We start from the raw sequence: 20,680 nt of genomic DNA, 5'->3' as shown, positions 1-20,680 counted from the left end.
GTTTTCAGAGCCCTTTTGAACTTCAGAATTGCTGCAAGGAATCACAGCCCCGTGGTAACTCATGCTAACCCCCAGGTAATCATTTTATGTGTGTGTGTGATGTAAATCAACCTAATATTAGTAAGTTCCAAATATTTCACAACCTACTAGGACGTGTATTATTCAGAATTTAAAGGCCAAAAATTCCCTAAAATTGAAATGTCTCAGACCCATTCTAAACTCTTCTAGTAGTTAATCACTATTGTAGAAGAAAATTAGGATTGGTCTGATAAAGTGTGTCCTTTACAAAGCCAATGTTCGAGATTTTTGCAATTGGCTTTCTGAACATTTTTAGAATTAAAATTAAGTAGACTGCACTATAATTTCTAGTTATACCCTTTGTCCTCGTTTTCTAAATATAGCCACTGCATTTATCAGCTCCAGCTCTCCCCCACTTTGGATTCCTAACAACTAGTGTCCTTCAGCATCTTACATTCTACAAGTTCCTAGAAATTCAATATGCCAACAGCATCTCACTCAGATGGAGCAAAAACAACCCGGAGAAAATGCGGACAAAGATATTCCAGAAATGTCTTATCCTCTTCTGGAAGAAACCTTCCCATAATTTCTGGTTTCATTTCTGCCTATAAGTAGTGAGCAAGGATAGCAGGTCTTGTCAAACGTTCCCTTCTACCAGGATTGTGTTCAGACATGTACAACCTTACCGCTCACTTTCCATTACCAACATGGGATGGGGAGACACGTATTTTAACTGACCATTTATTATAACCATCTGTTCTCATAAATATTAAAAGGCAGCAAGATGAACTAGGTTAATTTTCCATTAGTGTCACTGTATTTTCTCAGCTCACCTTCAAGTGGAAATCCTAATGACTTGTTTTTTCTTTTTTGGCCACGCCGCGAGGCTTGCGGGATCTCAGTTCCCCAACCAGGGATCGAACCAGGCCACGGCAGTGAAAGCGCTAAATCCTAACCACTAGACCACCAGGGAATTCCCAGAAATCCCAATGATTTAAAACTCTCACCCCACTGGCTCTTCAGAGGAAGAGAAATGAGAAGCCTTAATCAAGATGTGTAACTATGAAGGGACCATTTACACCCACCCCCTTACTTTATAATGCTGTGACATCTAGAACAAAGATATGTACTCAGAGACATTACATATATAGAATATATATATTATGTTTTTATATATTTTATATTTATAGCTGCTGATGACGGTGTTACTCAAAATATAAAACTTAAATGCTCCATGAAAATCAAAATATTGCACGTCTTTTGCTTTGCTGTATCTAGCAATCAAAACAGTTGCTCCATTGGAGAAGAAAATTAAAAGGGACTAACAAGTCTTAGTCTCATAATTGTGCTTTATAACTGATTGATTGATAGCTGTCAGCCATTGATATCGCTCTCCTGTCAATGTCTTAGGTGGCTAAATGGAAAATTAGAAGATTTGATTAGTTAACATGAATACTTACAAGGATATAAGTAAAATTCAACTAAAATAGTACAATGTTTCCTTAATCGAAGGTGCCCCACCAATTTCTGCTTTGAATTAAGTGTTTAGGAAATTTAACGAGTGAAAAAAAGTGATACCTTATAACTGAAGAAAAAATTTAAGTGCATATTCTCGCAAAGTGCCAAACGTTTATTATAGTACCATATCCTCTCCCTGTAATCAACAGTGAAGAGCGAGTCGAAGTACATCCTCCTGGACAAACCCTCAATGAGCTTTCACCTTTTTGTGGCTTTGAAAGGACATGTCACCCACCTTTTGACCCTATATCCAAGTTCTGGATAACTTTTTAAGTAGTCTCCCCCCTTGTGAACAAGTAATATCCGAAGATTATTTTTGATGACAAGCAAAGGCTGGTATCCTTATGTTTGGTCTGATTGTTGCACGGTTGCAGCAAGAGTATTATATTAATTTGTCAATGAAACTCAAAATATCTGTGGATTGAAAGTAATTATTCTGCTGTTTAATTTGATTTAAAAATTATTTGGTAGCTTCTCCATCTCAGCATATGAAGCTTGAGGAGCACTCCATTTTTCTGATGAAAAAACAAATTAGCAATTAGCAGTAGCTTTGTCCTGCCCCTGTGAGTGTGTGTGAGCGTGTGTATGCGTGTGTGTACAGTATACTTGCAGAGACCACTCCAACGCTCATCATGCTCAGTTACTTATTTAGAGCCTCCGCCTTTCCAAAATTGCTGCGGCCTCACTCCCTAAGTTCTTTCCTGTCTCCAGGAAAGTAGGTCAGTAGACATTTACCTCTGGATACCACAAGGACACCTCAAGTTCAAGCACATAGCAAGAGATGTTATTATCTTTATCAACAAACTAGATCTTCTCTCTGCGGACCATCCTCATTCTCCACACTGTCACCAGAGCCAGATACCCAATGTCATACATGCACTCTACTAGATTATAATTTTCAAAATGAGAAAATCATGACTCTCATGTAAATGTAAAATGAACATTTGTCAAATATATTATTCAACTCACTAATTAATGCAGGAAATAGTAAGATGTTAATACTGTTACAAAGACCAAATGAGAAGGTAGGTATGTATAAGCAAATTAATGAAGAAACATTAGAATAGGATTGATGGATTGGATTAAAAACTGGCTAATGCACTAGAGGGCAATCAAACATAACCTTTGGGGTTTTCTTTTCCACTGGACCGAAATTATTTTCATCTCTACCAGACAAAAATCTACAAGTTAACATGTAACTTCTTTATGTCTGGGAACTTCAGTTACTAGTAAACAATGAGCTAAACAAAGTACATTCTGTGATAATCATTGGGTGGGTTTTTCACCCTTCTTTGTCATTGACAAGCTGTGCAGCCTACCTTTTTACCTTGTTTCCAAGCTTGGGATAATTTTTCTCAGCATCTCCTGACTCTTCCCCAGCCCCTACGCTCAATTCCTGTTAGTTTTCCCTCTATGACATCCCTGTGAATAGCCCCTCCATTGACGATGTTACAGCATTTGTTCATATCCTTATTCTCTTACCTTGGATTTTGCAATTGTTCTTCCTAAATCATCTCCGAAATTCCATGGCATTGTCAGGAGGAAACGCAAATCTGATCAAGTTAATCATGTATTAGCCTCTTCAAAGGTTCCCTGTTACCTATAAGATTGAACACTGGGCCCCCCGTGATATGCCAACATCTCCAGCCTCACCTCTTGACAAGCGTAGATCCTCCGTGCAATTCACCACCATGCACGATTGTTTTATATCTCTGCTCACCCTCTTGGAATCCTCTCCTTGCTCACATCACTCCCTCCCCTGGCCCACCCCAGATTCCTTGCCTTATTTCAAAACTCACTTACTTATTACAAAACTCAGCTCAAGAACCATCTCGTGCCAATAAGTCTACCCCAGGTGGGTAGAACTAACCACACCCTCCTTTGTTCCCCTTCACTCATCTTTATACATTTATTGCACCACCCAGACACTTTTCTTTTTGCACTTATCTTTTTGTCACCTTTTCTGTCTTAGTTTGGGGTCACCCAGATGCAGATCCAGAAACAAGGGATCAGAAGCCAATTGTTTATTTTGGAAGTGCAGAAAACACCTGGAAGGGGTCCGAGGTGGGAAAGGGAAAGATACAAAGATGCCTTATCTAGCCGGCTACCTCTGCCCATCTGGACTTCCTCTCATGGGGAAATTCAAAGTTATCCCACTTGAGGGCAATACAGCTGGGGTACCGATACCCCAATTGATAACATTGTCAGTCATTGGCTAAACTCTGCTGGTATTTTGTGCCCAAGTCTTAATTTATAATGGTGACCAAGTGATGACATGAAGAGGGCAATGCTGTTGAAAGAAAAGTTTAATGCTGTACTCCTCGAGAAATGAGAGGCAGGTCACAGCATGCAGGGCCATGTGGGGAAGCCCCAGGACCAGTCAGGAGGCAGAAAGGAGGGGAAGGAAGGCATAGGGCACAGCCTTTATTGGGGTTTCCACAGGAAAGGCAAGACAGGCCTAGGATTGGCTGGTATGAATGGTTTCAGTGGCTTTTGGGGCAGAAGTTGTCTGGTACATGGCCCTGGGGTGATTTAGGGGAGGGACAATACTGCTTGGGGGGTGAGTCAGATAAAGGAAGTAATTGGAGATAAGAACCAGGGCTGCTTGGTTTGCATATGAAAGGAGTGTCTGCAGGTGAGTTTAGCCCTGGGAAAGGCAGTTTCTCCCCAGCTGGCAAGGCTCCCAATATGCCAAAACATCATAAAATGCAGAAAATGAAAAATATGATTAATACAGCAGATGGTGTTAATTCCTCAAAGGTCTGGACCTCCGAGTCTTGGGGCAGAACTCCTCCAGGACTTTGGAAAGAGCTCTCGGTAGTGTAGCCACTAACAGCGCTGGAGAAGAGCCTCCGGGTCAGTGGGGGAGAGCCAGATTCTTGATCCCAGGCCTTCTGAACTGGGGGTGAAGCTGTTTAAATGAATGGTGTAGGGACGCCACCTGGGGACTTTGGGGCCACTGCGGGTCCTTGTCCTGTCAGAGTAAATGAGCTGCTGGCCCTATGGGAAAGTAAATTGAGGTGCAATCTCTCTCCTGGGGGGGAAGGTGGAGGCTTTGTGCTCAGCTGACTCAGAGTTCCGCAACTCGAGTTCATTGAGTTCCTTAAATCGCTTTGGGCCACTCTATTCACTGAATCACCTTGATTGATCTTTGTATTTGTTTCCTGTGGCTGCTGTAACTACAAACTTGGTGGCTTAAAACAGCAGAAATTTATTCTCCCCCAGTTCTAGAGACCAGAAGCCTGAAATCAGTATCACTGGGTCCACATCAGGGTGTCAGCGGGGCTGCACTCCCTCTGGAGGCCCTCGAGGAGAGTCTGTTCCTTCCCTCCTCCAGTTTCTGGTGGCTGCCGGCACTCCTTGGCTGGGGCTACAACACCACCAAGCTTCAGACCAGCATCTTCACATCTCTCTGTTCCATCTTTACATCACGTCTCCTCTGTGTGTCTCTTTTTTTTTAAATTAATTTATTTATTTATTTTTGGCTGTGTTGGGTCTTCGTTTCTGTGCGAGGGCTTTCTCTAGTTGCGGCGAGCGGGGGCCACTCTTCATCGCGGTGCGCAGGCCTCTCACTGTTGCGGCCTCTTGTTGAGGAGCACAGGCTCCAGACGCGCAGGCTCAGTAGTTGTGGCTCACGGGCCCAGGTGCTCCGCGGCATGTGGGATCTTCCCAGACCAGAGCTCGAACCCGTGTCCCCTGCATTGGCAGGCAGATTCTCAACCACTGCGCCACCAGGGAAGCCCTGTGTGTCTCTTTATAAAATCATCTTCTGCCTCTTTGCCCTTTATAAAGATACACATGGGGTTTCCCTGGTGGCGCAGTGGTTAAGAATCCGCCTTCCAATGCAGGGGACACGGGTTCGAGCCCTGGTCTGGGAAGATCCCACATGCCATGGAGCAACTAAGCCCATGCGCCACAACTCCTGAGCCCGCGTGCCACAACTACTGAGCCCACGTTCCTAGAGCCCATGCTCCACAATGAGAAGCCACCGCAATGAGAAGCTGGTGCACCACAACGAAGAGTAGCCCCCGCTCTCCGCAACCAGAGAAAGCCCGGGCGAAGCAACGAAGACCCAACGCAGCCAAAAATAAAATAAATAAATAAACTTATTTTAGATATATATATATATGTATATATATATATATATGTATATATATATATATGTGTGTGTGTGTGTATATATATATATATATATATATATATATATATATATTTAGGGGACTTCCCTGCTGGTCCAGTGGGTAAGACTCTGCACTCCCAATGCAGGGGGCCCTTGTCGGGGAACTAGATCCCACATGCATGATGCAACTAAGAGTCCACATGCCACAACTAAGACCTGGCATAGCCAAAATAAATAAATAAACAAATATAAATAAATTTTAGTAAAATAACTGGACTTTAAAGAAAAAACATCCATTGAACAGCTAGATAAACAAATATACATAAGAGAAATAGAATTAGATTATGATCAAACTTCTGGCAGTAACACTTCATATCAGAAGAAAATGGAGTACATTCCTGTGAGCCGAGGATTTCTTTTTTTTTTTTTTTTTTTTGGTTGTTTAGTTTTTATTTCATAACCATAAACTTAACTTTGCAATTCAGCTAAACTTGGAGGGGAATAAGGAAAATATGGAACCCAAAGAAGTGCAATGAGAGCACAAAGATTATAGTACATTTTGAGCAGATGGGGATGAAGGGGTGCTCTCCAGAGCTACAGAAGGAATGGTCTGGTGGTTAAGATAAAACACAAGTCAAATTTATTAGATTTGTCCACAGTCAGCAATGGTGCTCTTCTTGCTGGTCTTGCCATTCCTGGACCCAAAGCGCTCCATGGCTCCCACAATATCCATGCCCTCTTTCACCTTGCCCAAAGCCACATGCTGGCCATCCAACCACGCAGTCTTGGCAGTGCAGATGAAAAACTGGGACCCGTGTGTGTTGGGGCCAGCATTTGCCGTGGACAAGATGCCAGGACCCGCATGCTTCAGGAGGAAATGCTCATCATCAAATTTCTCCCCATAGATGGACTTGCCACCAGTGCCATTATGGCGTGTGAAGTCACCACCCTGGCACATAAATCCCGGAATTATTCTGTGAAAGCAGGAACCTTTATAACCAAAGCCTTTCTCCCCAGTGCTCAGAGCACGAAAGTTTTCTGCTGTCTTTGGAACTTGGTCTGCAAACAGCTCGAAGGAGACGCGGCCCAAGGGCTCGCCGTCGACGGCGATGTCAAAGAACACGGTAGGGTTGACCATGGTTAGGCAGCGCGGGAGGTTCCGGGGTGGCGGCGTCTGCAAAGCCCCGAGGATTTCTTATTTGGCCAAACTAACCCTCAAGTATACATGGCACAGACGGAGAATATTGTTTTCATTGGCCTTTCCTAAGGAATTCACTAGAGAATGGGTGTCAAACACCAAAATAACTAGAGAGAGAGACAGACATAGCAGTAAATAGTGAGCATTAATTATATTGTTAGTTGTAGAACTAAGACTAAATGTGAGTTAAAAAGAAGAAATATGAGGGGTTATTGGGATAGTGTATGGCAAAATTTTTTTACTGTTTTATTAATCATAATTGGTGGTAGTGGAATTATTGTTCTTTAGAGAATGTTGTGTATAGTTAAGAGGTGTTAATTCCATGAGTAGGTAAGGAACGTTCCAACTCCATATTCTCTAGAGAATCAAAATTCTTACTGTGGAAGAGATACAATAAAAATTCTACATAGAAGAGGTTGAGGAAAAACCCTATAGTCCTGAATTTGAATCGGAAATAGCAATATGAACTCATGAGGTATTTTATCTTTATATAATTCCTAGATCTGTCCAATGTAAAAAACTGAACAACCCAACAGCAAAAAGCATGCCTCGTTCTCAGATCATAGTCTTGAAAAACCATTCCCTGTTAAAATAAATCTGAGCTTCTTGGTGAAATGCCTGGTTCAGGGCTGGGGCAGGAAGTGTACAAGATAAGCCTCAAATATCTTCTCATACTAGAAAGCAAAAAAGCTATCAAAGACTTTAGAGTTATGGCAAAGAACTTAAGAGTCAACCTAAGGAGGCCCCCACTGGCCAAAGGTGGGACGATTTGAGTTTCAATAAAGATAAGAACTACAGTAAATTAAAACCCATCAAATATGTTTAAATCCAGGAGTTCATGATCATATTTAAAACACGGGGACTTCCCTGGTGGTGCAGTGGTTAAGAATCCGCCTGCCAATGCAGGGGACATGGGTTCAATCCCTGGTCCGGGAAGATCTCACATGCTGCAGAGCAACTAAGCCTATGCGCTACAACTACTGAGCCCGCGTACTGCAACTACTGATGCCCACATGTCGAGAGCCCGTGCTCTGCAACAAGAGAAGCCACCACAATGAGAAGCACGCACACCACAACGAAGAGTAGCCCCCGCTCGCCGCAACTAGAGAAAGCCTGCACGCGGAAATGAAGACCCAACGAGGATGTCATCTGAGGATGGCAGGAAACCATTATTTGGAAAGTCAGTAAATAAAAGGAAATAAACATTTTTCCTCACTTTCCTGTATGAACTTTACTAATGGGTTACTTAATAGTAGATGAGGGGTAGCTTTCTTATAAAATCATTTCTGCTTATCCATTAAAATGAAAGATAAAATTAGAATATCATTATTTTGCAAACTCTAATAAATTAAGGGATCTTGGCATTGTGTATCAATGGCTGCTAACATGAAAGAAGAAATAGAAATAAAATGAGATTATGATTAAACTTCTGGCAGTAACACTTCATACCAGAAGAAAATGGAGTAAATTCTTGTGAGCCAAAGATTTCCTATTTAGCAAAACTGACCCTCAAGTATAAATGGCACAGATAAACTATTATCAGGAAAACCTGAAATTAGGTGTGTTTTGTTGAAAGAACACAACATCACCCCCAGGCTTGCTGAAATGATCACAGCTCAGTGAGATCAAGCCTCTAGCTGCGCTAACCAGTGTAGGGAGGCTGTGCAACACCTAGAAATCTCGTACATTGCTGGTGTGAGCGTGCATTGGTCCAGCCTCTTTGGAAAACTGTTTAACAGTATTGATTAATGTTAATGTATGCCTACCAGGTGACCCAACAATTCTATCCCCAAGTATGTATATATCCAAGATTAATACTACATATATCCTCCAAAGACATGTACGAAAATGCTCATAGTGGCTTTGTTATAATAACCCCAAACTGGAAATAACCCAAATGCCTATTTACCTTGCAATGGATAAATTAATAATGGTGTAGTCATTCATGGAATACTACACAACAGTTAACAAGGACAAACCACTGCTGCACACAACTTGGATCAATCTCACAGGGATTGTGTTGAACCAAAGTGTAAACCCTCTGGTTCCATTTATATGAAGGTGAAGAAGAGACAAAACTCATGTTACAGAATTATGAATAGCTCCTAGCTCTGGGTGGAGGAGGGTGGGGTAGTGCCTGGGAGGGAACCTAAGAGAACATTCTTAGTTGTTGGAAATAGTCTGTATCTTGTTTTGGGTGGTGATTACTCCATTGCACACACTATAAAAATTCATTGAACTGTTTGTACTGAATGTGTGTTATATCCAAACAGGCAAGTATAAATGAAAAACAATAAACTGAAACATGTACTCCCACAATTTCCCATCCTCAGTAACCATGCTAATATAGTCTCACTCATTTCTCAGATTATCATTTCCTATTTACCCTACGAATTTGTCTACAAATTGAGTTAAAGTTCTGTTACAATTTATCCAGTCTTTCACTCTGAAACAAGAGTCTGCAGTTTCCTCCCCATCCCCCTTATGTATAAAGATTCCATGATTCACAAACCAAGCAAAAACAAAACAACATTTCTAGGTGAAGTACCCAGGCAGTGGAAGTCGATAGAAAAGGTCATATCTTGGCATATCTTGGTCATTAACTGGCAAATAGGGACTTTAGCCAAGTCCCTTCATCCTTCACCTCTTTCTTCACGTGCCAAAAGGAGAGAATAATACTTATGCTGTCCACCCATCTCAGAGGTTATGAGAGTAAGTGGGAAAATGAGTATGAACGTGCTTTATTTTTTAAGGTTTTTTTTCATTGAAGTATAGTTAATTTACAATGTTGTGTTAGTTTCCAGTGTAAAGCAAAGTGATTCAGTTATACATTAATACATATATATACTATTTCATATTCTTTTTCATTATAGTTTATTACAAGATATTGAGTATAGTTCCCTGTGCTCTATAGTAGGCCCTTGTTGTTTATCTATTTTATATATAATAGTGTGTATATGTTAATCCCAAACTCCTGATTTATCTCTCCCCTTCCCCGCTGCCACAAACATGCTTTAGAAACGAGTGATGCACTAGTCAAATGTTAAGCTTTTATAAATGGTGCATATCACCGTGCAGAAAACAAAATAAATGCTCAATAAACAGTTGAATAATGGATTGATAATTACTTGCCAGCCAGCCAGGCTGCTTCAGGAAACCCTAAAAAGACAAATATTCCGTACAAATTATTTTCATTTTATTTTTATTTTTTAAACATCTTTATTAGAGTATAATTGCTTTACAATGGTGTGTTAGTTTCTGCTTTATAACAAAGTGAATCAGTTATACATATACATATGTTCCCATATCTCTTCCCTCTTGCGTCTCCCTCCCTCCCACCCTCCCTATCCCACCCCTCTAGGTGGTCACAAAGCACTGAGCTGATCTCCCTGTGCTATGCAGCTGCTTCCCACTAGCTATCTATTTTACGTTTGCTAGTGTATATATGTCCATACCACTCTCTCACCTTGTCCCAGCTTACCCTTCCCCCTCCCCGTATCCTCAAGTCCATTCTCTAGTAGGTCTGCATCTTTATTCCCATCTTGCCCCTAGGTTCTTCGGACCTTTTTTTTTTTTTTTAATAGATTCCATATATATGTGTTATCATATGGTATTTGTTTTTCTCCTTCTGACTTACTTCACTCTGTATGACAGTCTCTAGGTCCATCCACCTCACTACAAATAACTCAGTTTCGTTCCTTTTCATGGCTGAGTAATATTCCATTGTATATATGTGCCACATCTTCTTTATCCATTCATCTGTCAATGGACACTTAGGTTGCTTCCATGTCCTGGCTATTATAGATAGAGCTGCAGTGAACATTGTGGTACATGACTCTTTTTGAATTATGGTTTTCTCAGGGTATATGCCCAGTAGTGGGATTGCTGGGTCATATGGTAGTTCTATTTTTAGTTTTTAAAGGAACGTCCATACTGTTCTCCATAGTGGCTGTATCAATTTACATTCCCACCAACAGTGCAAGAGGGTTCCCTTTCCTCCACACCCTCTCCAGCATTTATTGTTTCTAGATTTTTTGATGATGGCCATTCTGACCGGTGTGAGATGATATCTCATTGTAGTTTTGATTTGCATTTCTCTAATGATTAATGATGTTGGGCATTCTTTCATGTGTCTGTTGGCAATCTGTATATCTTCTTTGGAGAAATGTCTATTTAGGTCTTCTGCCCAATTTTGGATTGGGTTGTTTGTTTTTTTGTTATTGAGCTGCATGAGCTGCTTGTAAATCTTGGAGATTAATCCTTTGTCAGTTGCTTCATTTGCAAATATTTTCTCCCATTCTGAGGGTTGTCTTTTGGTCTTGTTTATGGTTTCCTTTATGTGCAAAAGCTTTTAAGTTTCATTAGGTCCCATTTGTTTATTTGTGTTTTTATTTCCATTTCTCTAGGAGCTGGGTCAAAAAGGATCTTGCTGTGATTTATGTCATACAGTGTTCTGCCTATGTTTTCCTCTAAGAGTTTGATAGTGTCTGGCCTTACACTTAGGTCTTTAATCCATTTTGAGTTTATTTTTGTGTATGGTGTCAGGGAGTGTTCTAATGTCATACTTTTACATGTATCTGTCCAATTTTCCCAGCACCACTTATTGAAGAGGCTGTCTTTCTCCACTGTATATGCTTGCCTCCTTTATCAAAGATAAGGTGACCATATGTGCGTGGGTTTATCTCTGGGCTTTCTATCCTGTTCCATTGATCTATATTTCTGTTTTTGTGCCAGTACCAAACTGTCTTGATTACTGTAGCTTTATAATATAGTCTGAAGTCAGGGAGCCTGATTCCTCCAGCTCCATTTTTCGTTCTCAAGATTGCTTTGGCTATTCGGGGTCTTTTGTGTTTCCATACAAATTGTGAAATTTTTTGTTCTAGTTCTGTGAAAAATGCCAGTGGTAATTTGATAGGGATTGCATTGAATCTGTAGATTGCTTTGGGTAGTAGAGTCATTTTCACAATGTTGATTCTTCCAATCCAAGAACATGGTATATCTCTCCATCTATTTGTATCATCTTGAATTTCTTTCATCAGTGTCTTATAATTTTCTGCATACAGGTCTTTTGTCTCCTTAGGTAGGTTTATTCCTAGATATTTTATTCTTTTTGTTGCAATGGTAAATGGGAGTCTTTTCTTAATTTCACTTTCAGCTTTTTCATCATTAGTGTATAGGAATGCAAGAGATTTCTGTGCATTAATTTTGTATCCTGCTACTTTACCAAATTCATTGATTAGCTCTAGTAGTTTTCTGGTAGCATCTTTCGGATTCTCTGTGTATAGTATCATGTCATCTGCAAACAGTGACAGCTTTACTTCTTCTTTTCCAGTTTGGATTCCTTTTATTTCTTTTTCTTCTCTGATTGCTGTGGCTAAAACTTCCAAAACTATGTTGAATAATAGTGGTGAGAGTGGGCAACCTTGTCTTGTTCCTGATCTTAGTGGAAATAGTTTCAGTTTTTCACCATTGAGAATGACGTTGGCTGTGTGTTTGTCATATATGGCCTTTATTATGTTGAGGAAAGTTCCCTCTATGCCTACTTTCTGGAGGGTTTTTATCATAAATGGGTGTTGAATTTTGTCAAAAACTTTCTCTGCATCTATTGAGATGATCATATGGTTTTTCTCCTTCAATTTGCTAATATGGTGTATCACATTGATTGAATTGCGTATATTGAAGACTCCTTGCATTCCTGGGATAAACCCCACTTGATCATGGTGTATGATCCTTTTAATGTGCTGTTGGATTCTATTTGCTAGTATTTTGTTGAGGATTTTGCATCTATGTTCATCAGTGATATTGGCCTGTAGTTTTCTTTCTTTGTGACATCTTTTTCTGGTTTTGGTATCAGAGTGATGGTGGCCTCGTGGAATGAGTTTGGGAGTGTTCCTCCCTCTGCTATATTTTGGAAGAGTTTGAGAAGGATAGGTGTTAGCTCTTCTCTAAATGTTTGATAGAATTCGCCTGTGAAGCCATCTGGTCCTGGGCTTTTGTTTGTTGGAAGATTTTTAATCACAGTTTCAATTTCAGTGCTTGTGATTGGTCTGTTCATATTTTCTATTTCTTCCTGGTTCAGTCTTGGAAGGTTGTGCATTTCTAAGAATTTGTCCATTTCTTCCAGGTTGTCCATTTTATTGGCATAGAGTTGCTTGTAGTAATCTCTCATGATCCTTTGTATTTCTGCAGTGTCAGTTGTTACTTCTCCTTTTTCATTTCTAATTCTATTGATTTGAGTCTTCTCCCTTTTTTTCTTGCTAAGTCTGGCTAATGGTTTATCAATTTTGTTTATCTTCTCAAAGAACCAACTTTTAGTTTTATTGATCTTTGCTATCATTTCCTTCATTTCTTTTTCATTTATTTCTGATCTGATCTTTATGATTTTTTTCCTTCTGCTAACTTTGGCGGTTTTTTGTTCTTCTTTCTCTAATTGCTTTAGGTGTAAGGTTAGGTTGTTTATTTGAGATGTTTCTTGTTTCTTAAGGTAGGCTTGTATAGCTATAAAATTCCCTCTTAGAACTGCTTTTGCTGCATCCCATAGGTTTTGGGTCATTGTGTTTTCATTGTCATTTGTTTCTAGGTATTTTTTGATTTCCTCTTTGATTTCTTCAGTGACCTCTTGGTTATTAAGTAGTGTGTTGTTTAGCCTCCATGTGTTTGTATTTCTTACAGATTTTTTCCTGTAATTGATATCTAGTCTCATAGCATTGTGGTTGGAATAGATACTTGATACGATTTCAATTTTCTTAAATTTACCAAGGCTTGATTTGTGACCCAAGATATGATCTATCCTGGAGAATGTTCCATGAGCACTTGAGAAGAATGTTGTTGTTCTGTTATTCTGTTGTTTTTGGAAGGAATGTCCTATAAATATCAATTAAGTCCATCTTGTTTAATGTGTCATTTAAAGCTTGTGTTTCCTTATTTGTTTTCATTTTGGATGATCTGTCCATTGGTGAAAGTGGGGTGTTAAAGTCCCCTACTATGATTGTGTTACTGTCGATTTCTGCTTTTATGGCTGTTAGTATTTGCCTTATGTATTGAGGTGCTCCTATGTTGGGTGCATAAATATTTACAATTGTTATATCTTCTTCTTGGATTGATTCCTTGATCATTATGTAGTGTCCTTCTTCGGCTCTTGTAATAGTCTTTGTTTTAAAGTCTATTTTGTCTGATATGAGAATTGTTAGTCCAGCTTTCTTTTGATTTCCATTTGCATGGAATATCTTTTTCCATCCCCTCACTTTCAGTCTGTATGTGTCCCTAAGTCTGAAGTGGGTCTCTTGTAGACAGCATATATATGGGTCTTGTTTTTGTATCCATTCAGCCAGTCTATGTCTTTTGGTTGGAGCATTTAATCCATTTACATTTAAGGTAATTATCGATATGTATGTTCCTATTACCATTTTCTTAATTGTTTTGGGTTTATTATTGTAGGTCTTTTCCTTCTCTTGTGTTTCCTGCCTAGAGAAGTTCCTTTAGCATTTGTTGTAAAGCTGGTTTGGTGGTGCTGAATTCTCTTAGCTTTTGCTTGTCTGTAAAACTTTTAATTTCTCCATCAAATCTGAATGAGATCCTTGCTGGGTAGAGTAATCTTGGTTGTAGGTTTTTCTCTTTCATCACTTTAAATATGTCCTGCCACTCCGTTCTGGCTTGCAGAGTTTCTGCTGAAAGATCAGCTGTTAACCTTATGGGGATTCCCTTACGTGTTACTTGTTGTTTTTCCCTTGCTGCTTTTTATATTTGTTCTTTGTATTTAATTTTTGATAGTTTGATTAATGTGTCTTGGCGTGTTTCTCCTTGGATTTATCCTGTATGGGACTCTCTGTGCTTCCTGGACCTGATTAACTATTTCCTTTCCCATATTAGGGAAGTTTTCAACTATAATCTCTTCAAATATTTTCTCAGTCCCTTTCTATTTCTCTTCTTCTTCTGGGACCCCTATAATTTAAATGTTGGTATGTTTAATGTTGTCCCAGAGGTCTCTGAGACTGTCCTCGATTCTTTTCATTCTTTTTTCTTTATTCTGCTCTGTGGTAGTTATTTCCACTATTTTATCTTCCAGGTCACTTATCCTTTCTTCTGCCTCAGTTATTCTGCTATTGATCCCTTCTAGAGAATTTTTAATTTCATTTATTGTGTTGTTCATCTCTGTTTGTTTACTCTTTAGTTCTTCTAGGTCCTTGTTAAACATTTCTTGTATTTTCTCCATTCTATTTCTAAGATTTTAGATCATCTTTACTGTCATTACTCTGAATTCTTTTTCAGGTAGACTGCCTATTTCCTCTTCATTTAGGTCTGGTGGGTTTTTGCCTTGTTCCTTCATCTGCTGTGTGTTTCTCTGTCTTCTTATTTTGCTTAACTTACTGTGTTTGGGGTCTCCTTTTTGCAGGCTGCAGGTTCGTAGTTTCTGTTGTTTTTGGTGTCTGTCCCCAGTGGCTAAGGTTGGTTCAGTGGCTTGTGTAGGCTTCCTGGTGGAGGGGACTGGTGCCTGTGTTCTGGTGGATGAGGCTGGATCTTGTCTTTCTGGTGGGCAAGTTCACGTCTGGTGGTGTGTTTTGGGGTGTCTGTGGCCTTATTATGATTTTAGGCAGCCTCTGTGCTAATGGATGGGGCTGTGTTCCTGTCTTGCTAGTTGTTTGGCATAGGGTGCCCAGCACTGTAGCTTGCTGGTCATTGAGTGGAGCTGGGTCTTGGCGTTGAGATGGAGCTCTCTGGGAGATTTTCGCTGTTTGGTATTATGTGGAGCTGGGAGGTCTCTTGTGGACCAGTGTCCTGAACTTGGCTCTCCCACCTCAGAGGCACAGCCCTGATGCCTGGCTGGAGCACCAAGAGCCTGTCTTCCACACGGCTCAGAATAAAAGGGAGAAAAAAAAGAGAGAAAGAAAGAAGAAGATAAAATAAAATAAAGTAAAATAAAATAAAGTTATTAAAATAAAAAATAATTATTAAGAAAAAAAATTTTTTTAAGTAATAAAAAAAAAAAGGACAGACAGAACCCTAGGACAAATGGTAAAAACAAAGCTATACAGACAAAATCTCACACAGAAGCATACACATACACACTCACAAAAAGAGGAAAAGGGGAAAAAATATATATATATCGTTGCTCCCAAAGTCCACCTCCTCAATTTGGGATGATTCGTTGTCTATTCAGGTATTCCACAGATGCAGGTACATCAAGTTGATGGTGGAGATTTAATCCACTGCTCCTGAGGCTGCTGGGAGAGATTTCCCTTTCTTTTCTTTGTTCGCACAGCTCCCGGGGTTCAGCTTTGGATTTGGCCCCGTCTTTGCATGTAGGTCGCCTGAGGGCATCTCTTCTTCGCTCACACAGGACGGGGTTAAAGGCGCAGCTGCTTCGGGGGCTCTGGCTCACTCAGGCGGGGGGAGGGAGCGGTACGGAGGAGGCGGGGCGAGCCTGCGCGGCAGAGGCGTCGTGACGTTGCAGCAGCCCGAGGCGCGCCGTGCGTTCTCCCGGGGACGTTGTCCCCGGATCACGGGAGCCTGGCCGTGGCGGGCTGCACCGGCTCCCGGGAGGGGCGGTGTGGAGAGTGACCTGCGCTCACACACAGGCTTCTTGGTGGCGGCAGCAGCAGCCTTAGCGTCTCACGCCCGTCTCTGGGGTCCGTGCTGATGGCTGCGGCTCGCGCCCATCTCTGGAGTTCGTTTAGGCAGCGCTCTGAATCCCCTCTCCTCACGCACCGCGAAACAAAGAGGCAAGAAAAAGTCTCTTGCCTCTTCAGCAGCTGCAGACCTTTTCCCGGTCTCCCTCCCGGCTAGCTGTGGTGCACTAACCCCTTCAGGCTGTGTTCACGCCGCCAACCCCAGTCCTCGCCCTGGGATCCGACGGAAGCTGGCACCTCAGCTCCCAGCCCCCCGCCCGCCCCGCGGGGGAGCAGACAAACCTCTTGGGCTGGTGAGTGTTGCTCGGCGCCGAGCCTCCGTGTGGGAATCTCTCTGCTTTGCCCTCCGCACCCCTGTGGCTGCGCTCTCCTCCGTGGCTTCGAAGCTTCCCCTCCGCCACCCGCAGTCTCCGCCCGCGAAGGGGCTCCTAGTGCGTGGAAACCTTTCCTCCTTCACGGCTCCCTCCCCCTGGTGCAGGTCCCGTCCCTATCCTTTGTCTCTGTTTTTTCTGTTTTCTTTTGCCCTACCCAGGTACGTGGGGAGTTTCTTGCCTTTGGGGAGGTCTGAGGTCTTCTGCCAGCGTTCAGTAGGTGTTCTGTAGGAGCTGTTCCACATGTAGATGTATTTCTGATGTATTTGTGGGGAGGAAGGCGATCTCCGCGTCTTACTCCTCCGCCATCTTGAAGCTCCTCCCCTATTTTATTTTTAAATTGGCAGTCTGCACTTGTTAGCAGATTGGGTTTATTTTTTTAATTAATTAATTTATTTATTGGTTGCGTTGGGTCTTCGTTCCTGTGCACAGGCTTTCTCTGGTTGCGGCAAACAGGGGCTACTCTTCGTCGCGGTGCGCAGACTTATTGCGGTGGCTTCTCTTGCTGCGGAGCACAGGCTCTAGGCGCGCGGGCTTCAGTAGTTGTGGCGCACGGGCTTAGTTGCTCCGTGGCATGTGGGATCTTCCCAGAGCAGGGATTGAACCCATGTCCTCTGCATTCGCAGGTGGATTCTTAACCACTGCACCACCAGGGAAGTCCCACAAATTATTTTAAAATATTTCACCATCAACACCAGTACCAAATCGTTAATTTTGTTTAAATTTCCAAATCAGCCTTACAAAGAGTCTTCACATGAGAGTCAAACACATGATCCATCTGTTCAGCTGGGTCATGGGCCAGAATGGGCTGGATTAAGTCAGAGGGAAATAAGCCACAGTTGAAGTGTGGCTGGAAGGCTATCCTCTCCACCTGACAGCAGGTTAATACCAGTAGGGAAGAGATGGGAGCAGCTAGGAATGTAAAGACCATGGATGGGACCTCATTTAGCATAGGAATCTTTTTCCATTAAGGTCAGCTTGACTCTGGCTGTTGAACAGAGATATTCTTTTCTCATATGCATGCTTTCATCTCTCTGATTTCACAGTTCTTAACTTTAAAAAAAAAAATCTCCAACATTTAAATTCTAGCTCTTCTCTACGGTAATATTTAAATCCGGAAGTCTTATGTAAAAAGAAGAGGCTGTAAATTTGAAACTGCTTGAGATTTGATGTCCATTAATAGAAAATTTTCTCCTTCTTTTCTCTCCTTCCCCTTTTACCTCATTCTTCCTATTCTTACCTCCTGTTTCCTCTATTTCCTAGGATCGCCAGTCCGCTTTTAAAAATTTTTTTTAAGTTATTGCTTACTGATAATTAGACTTCTTAGTGTCAACCTCTTCCATAAGTAGGCATAAGACGGGGGTTCTCCTTCTGCTACTTACTTGACCTTCTGCTACTTAATTGACCCCGATCAGCTCACTCATCCTTGCTGTCAACAGGGGAGCTAACAATGCCTCCCCATCTTCCTGAAGGGATTATTGGGAGGTCAAATGAGATAATACACATGAGAGTGTTTTGATGAAATGAGAAGAGTGATACAAATGTCAGGTGTTATTATTAATAATTCATGAACTGAAACACTGACTAATATTCTCTAAGCAGAGAAAATTGATTCCTGGATTTAGATTTTTTATTCCATTTAGTCTTAGAAAATGGCTTTCACTCAAAACTGGAAATGTAAGGGTGGCTCATTCTCAACAAGTTGTTTGCATGCAAGACACTAAAAATTAAAGACTTAATATGTCAACAGAGACAATTACCTCAAGGCTAAAGCTTATTGTACAACGTCCAGAAAAAAAAAAAGTTAGAGCAAAAGGCTTTTAATAATCTTCTCTGCTGAAGCTTTTGGGAAGGTGCTGATTGCCATGGGGAATCAACAGTCACTTAGCAGGATCTAATGACATCAGTGTGAGTCATGCTAGTATGTAAAACTAGTATGAGGTCATTTTAAGCTAATCAAATGGGTGGCTGGAGAAAGGTGCCATTCACTATTTATTACCTCAACCAGCAACAAAAGGACTGGATTTAGTTAATGGAAACCAAGGGCTTAATGAAGCAGACTAAATGAGGAGGGTGGTGGTAATTGTGTCATTAGGTCCCTAATACTGAGAATCTGTCTACCTCTGATATTGGCCCTAAGGCAACTTTTCCAAAGGTGGTTCTATGGTCATTTAAAAAGCTTTCTGCTTTCAACTGTAGAGCTTTTCTTAATGCGGTCACTGAAAAGTGGTTTCTGGGTTACTGGGAGTTTGTTCTGGGTCATTGGGGATGTTCGTTATTGGTCTGCAAAAATATCGGTGATGCCCATCAAATTCTCTTCCAATGGCAGATGTCTAATCAGCCAGCTGATGTGACTACATTAAAAAAAAAACAACTAAAAACTAAAGCTGATTATATTGAATGGCTTCTGGAAACCAGTCTCATTTTCTTACTGTGCCATCACTCCAGACAAGCACACAAATTATTACAATTCAAGGAAGGTGCCATAAGAGACACATAAAGAGCTGTGGGGCAGGGAGAGACCAAAGGACTGAGATTTTTTATATCTGATGGGTGGGCTCAGGAACTGCTCTTTAGAACGACTCTTACAGACATTCTAGAGTTAAAAGGCTAGAAGTAATAAGAATCTGAGAAAATTGGTATTACAGCTAGAAGAGCAGGATGAAAGATTTTTTTTTTTTTTTTTAGGATGAAAGATTTTATAAGATGATATAGATGGGGTAGCAAAGGCAACAAAAGGTAAAGAGAACTTCAGATTTCCATTTGAGTATATGGTAAAGAAGTGAAATAATTAACCAAAATGAAGAAGTGAGGGAGGGCCATGTTTGAGGAGGGGAAAAGATGATTTGGGTTTGGGATATGCTACTTGAAAAGGCACAGGGAGAGAGAAGGCAAAACGGCAGGGACCCAGAGCCAGGATACAATCTGCCCTTTGCAGTGATGCTTATGTTCTGATAGAGCTGGGTGAAGAGGGCATGATTCAGTTTAGGGACCATCTGAGGGTCCAAAATCTTGGTTGCCAATTCCAGGATGTAGAGAAGGCAGACAGGGATGGGATACAACATGGTGGTTCTCAAACTTGAGTGTCCCTCAGAGTCACCCCGAGGGTTTGTTCAGACACAGTTTGGTCTGACTCTGGGCCCACCCCCAGAGTTTCAGATTCAATAGGTTTGAGGTGGTGAGGCCTAGAATTTCCATTTCTAACCAATTTCCAGGTGCTGCTCTGGGGACCACACTTGGAAAACCACTGGTGTAGAGGAAGAAGTATGGGCTTTGGGTTCAGAAGAATCTGAGATGTTTCCAACTCCATCAGGTTACCCAACCTCTCTGTAAGCTTCAGTTTTCTCAAGTGGAAAATGAAGAAATAAACTACTGGCATTGAAGACTGAAGGGCATGTGTGTATAAGCTATTAGGAGTGCCTGGCACATAGGTGGTGTTCGGTGTGTGATCTTATAGGCAGGTAGGTAGGAGGAATATAGGATGTTGGTAGGTAGGTAAGTAGACAGTCATACAGGAGAGCAGAAACCTGCCAGATGTGGGCAGGGAGGAGGATATGACAAGTTGTACAAGGAAATTTGTGATCAAAAGGAGGGCTTCCCTGGTGGCACAGTGGTAAAGAATCCGCCTGCCAATGCAGGGGACACGGGTTCGAGCCCTAGTCCGGAAAGATCCCACATGCTGCAGAGCAACTAAGCCCACGCACCACAACTACTGAGCCTGCGCTCTAGAGCCCGTGAGCCACAAATACTGAGCCCACACGCTGCAACTACTGAAGCCTGTGCACCTAGAGCCCGTGCTCCACAACAAGAGAAGCCCACACACCACAAC

The 20,680-nt window shown here is 41.5% G+C and overlaps 1 protein-coding gene and 1 pseudogene across 2 annotated transcripts in view; one reads left to right on the top strand and one right to left on the bottom strand.

Annotated features, from left to right (window-relative positions):
* Positions 1-20,680, top strand: part of XRCC2 (X-ray repair cross complementing 2) — an 87,258-nt gene that overhangs the window by 14,306 nt on the left and 52,272 nt on the right. Inside the window, exon 3 of the mRNA XM_082399009.1 lies at positions 9-75. Within this exon, the coding sequence (XP_082255135.1) occupies positions 9-75 (67 nt within the window). The remainder of the gene's footprint in view (positions 1-8; positions 76-20,680) is intronic.
* Positions 6,093-6,851, bottom strand: LOC309631987 (peptidyl-prolyl cis-trans isomerase A pseudogene; annotated as a pseudogene). The gene has a single exon. The product of its transcript is annotated as a peptidyl-prolyl cis-trans isomerase A pseudogene (transcript).

Source organism: Balaenoptera borealis (genome assembly GCF_965194805.1).
Source record: "Balaenoptera borealis genome assembly, chromosome: 7".
In the NCBI taxonomy this organism is placed as follows: Eukaryota; Metazoa; Chordata; class Mammalia; order Artiodactyla; family Balaenopteridae; genus Balaenoptera; species Balaenoptera borealis.
Note: the sequence above shows the minus strand (reverse complement) of the source record. Positions and strands in the feature narration are given on the sequence as shown.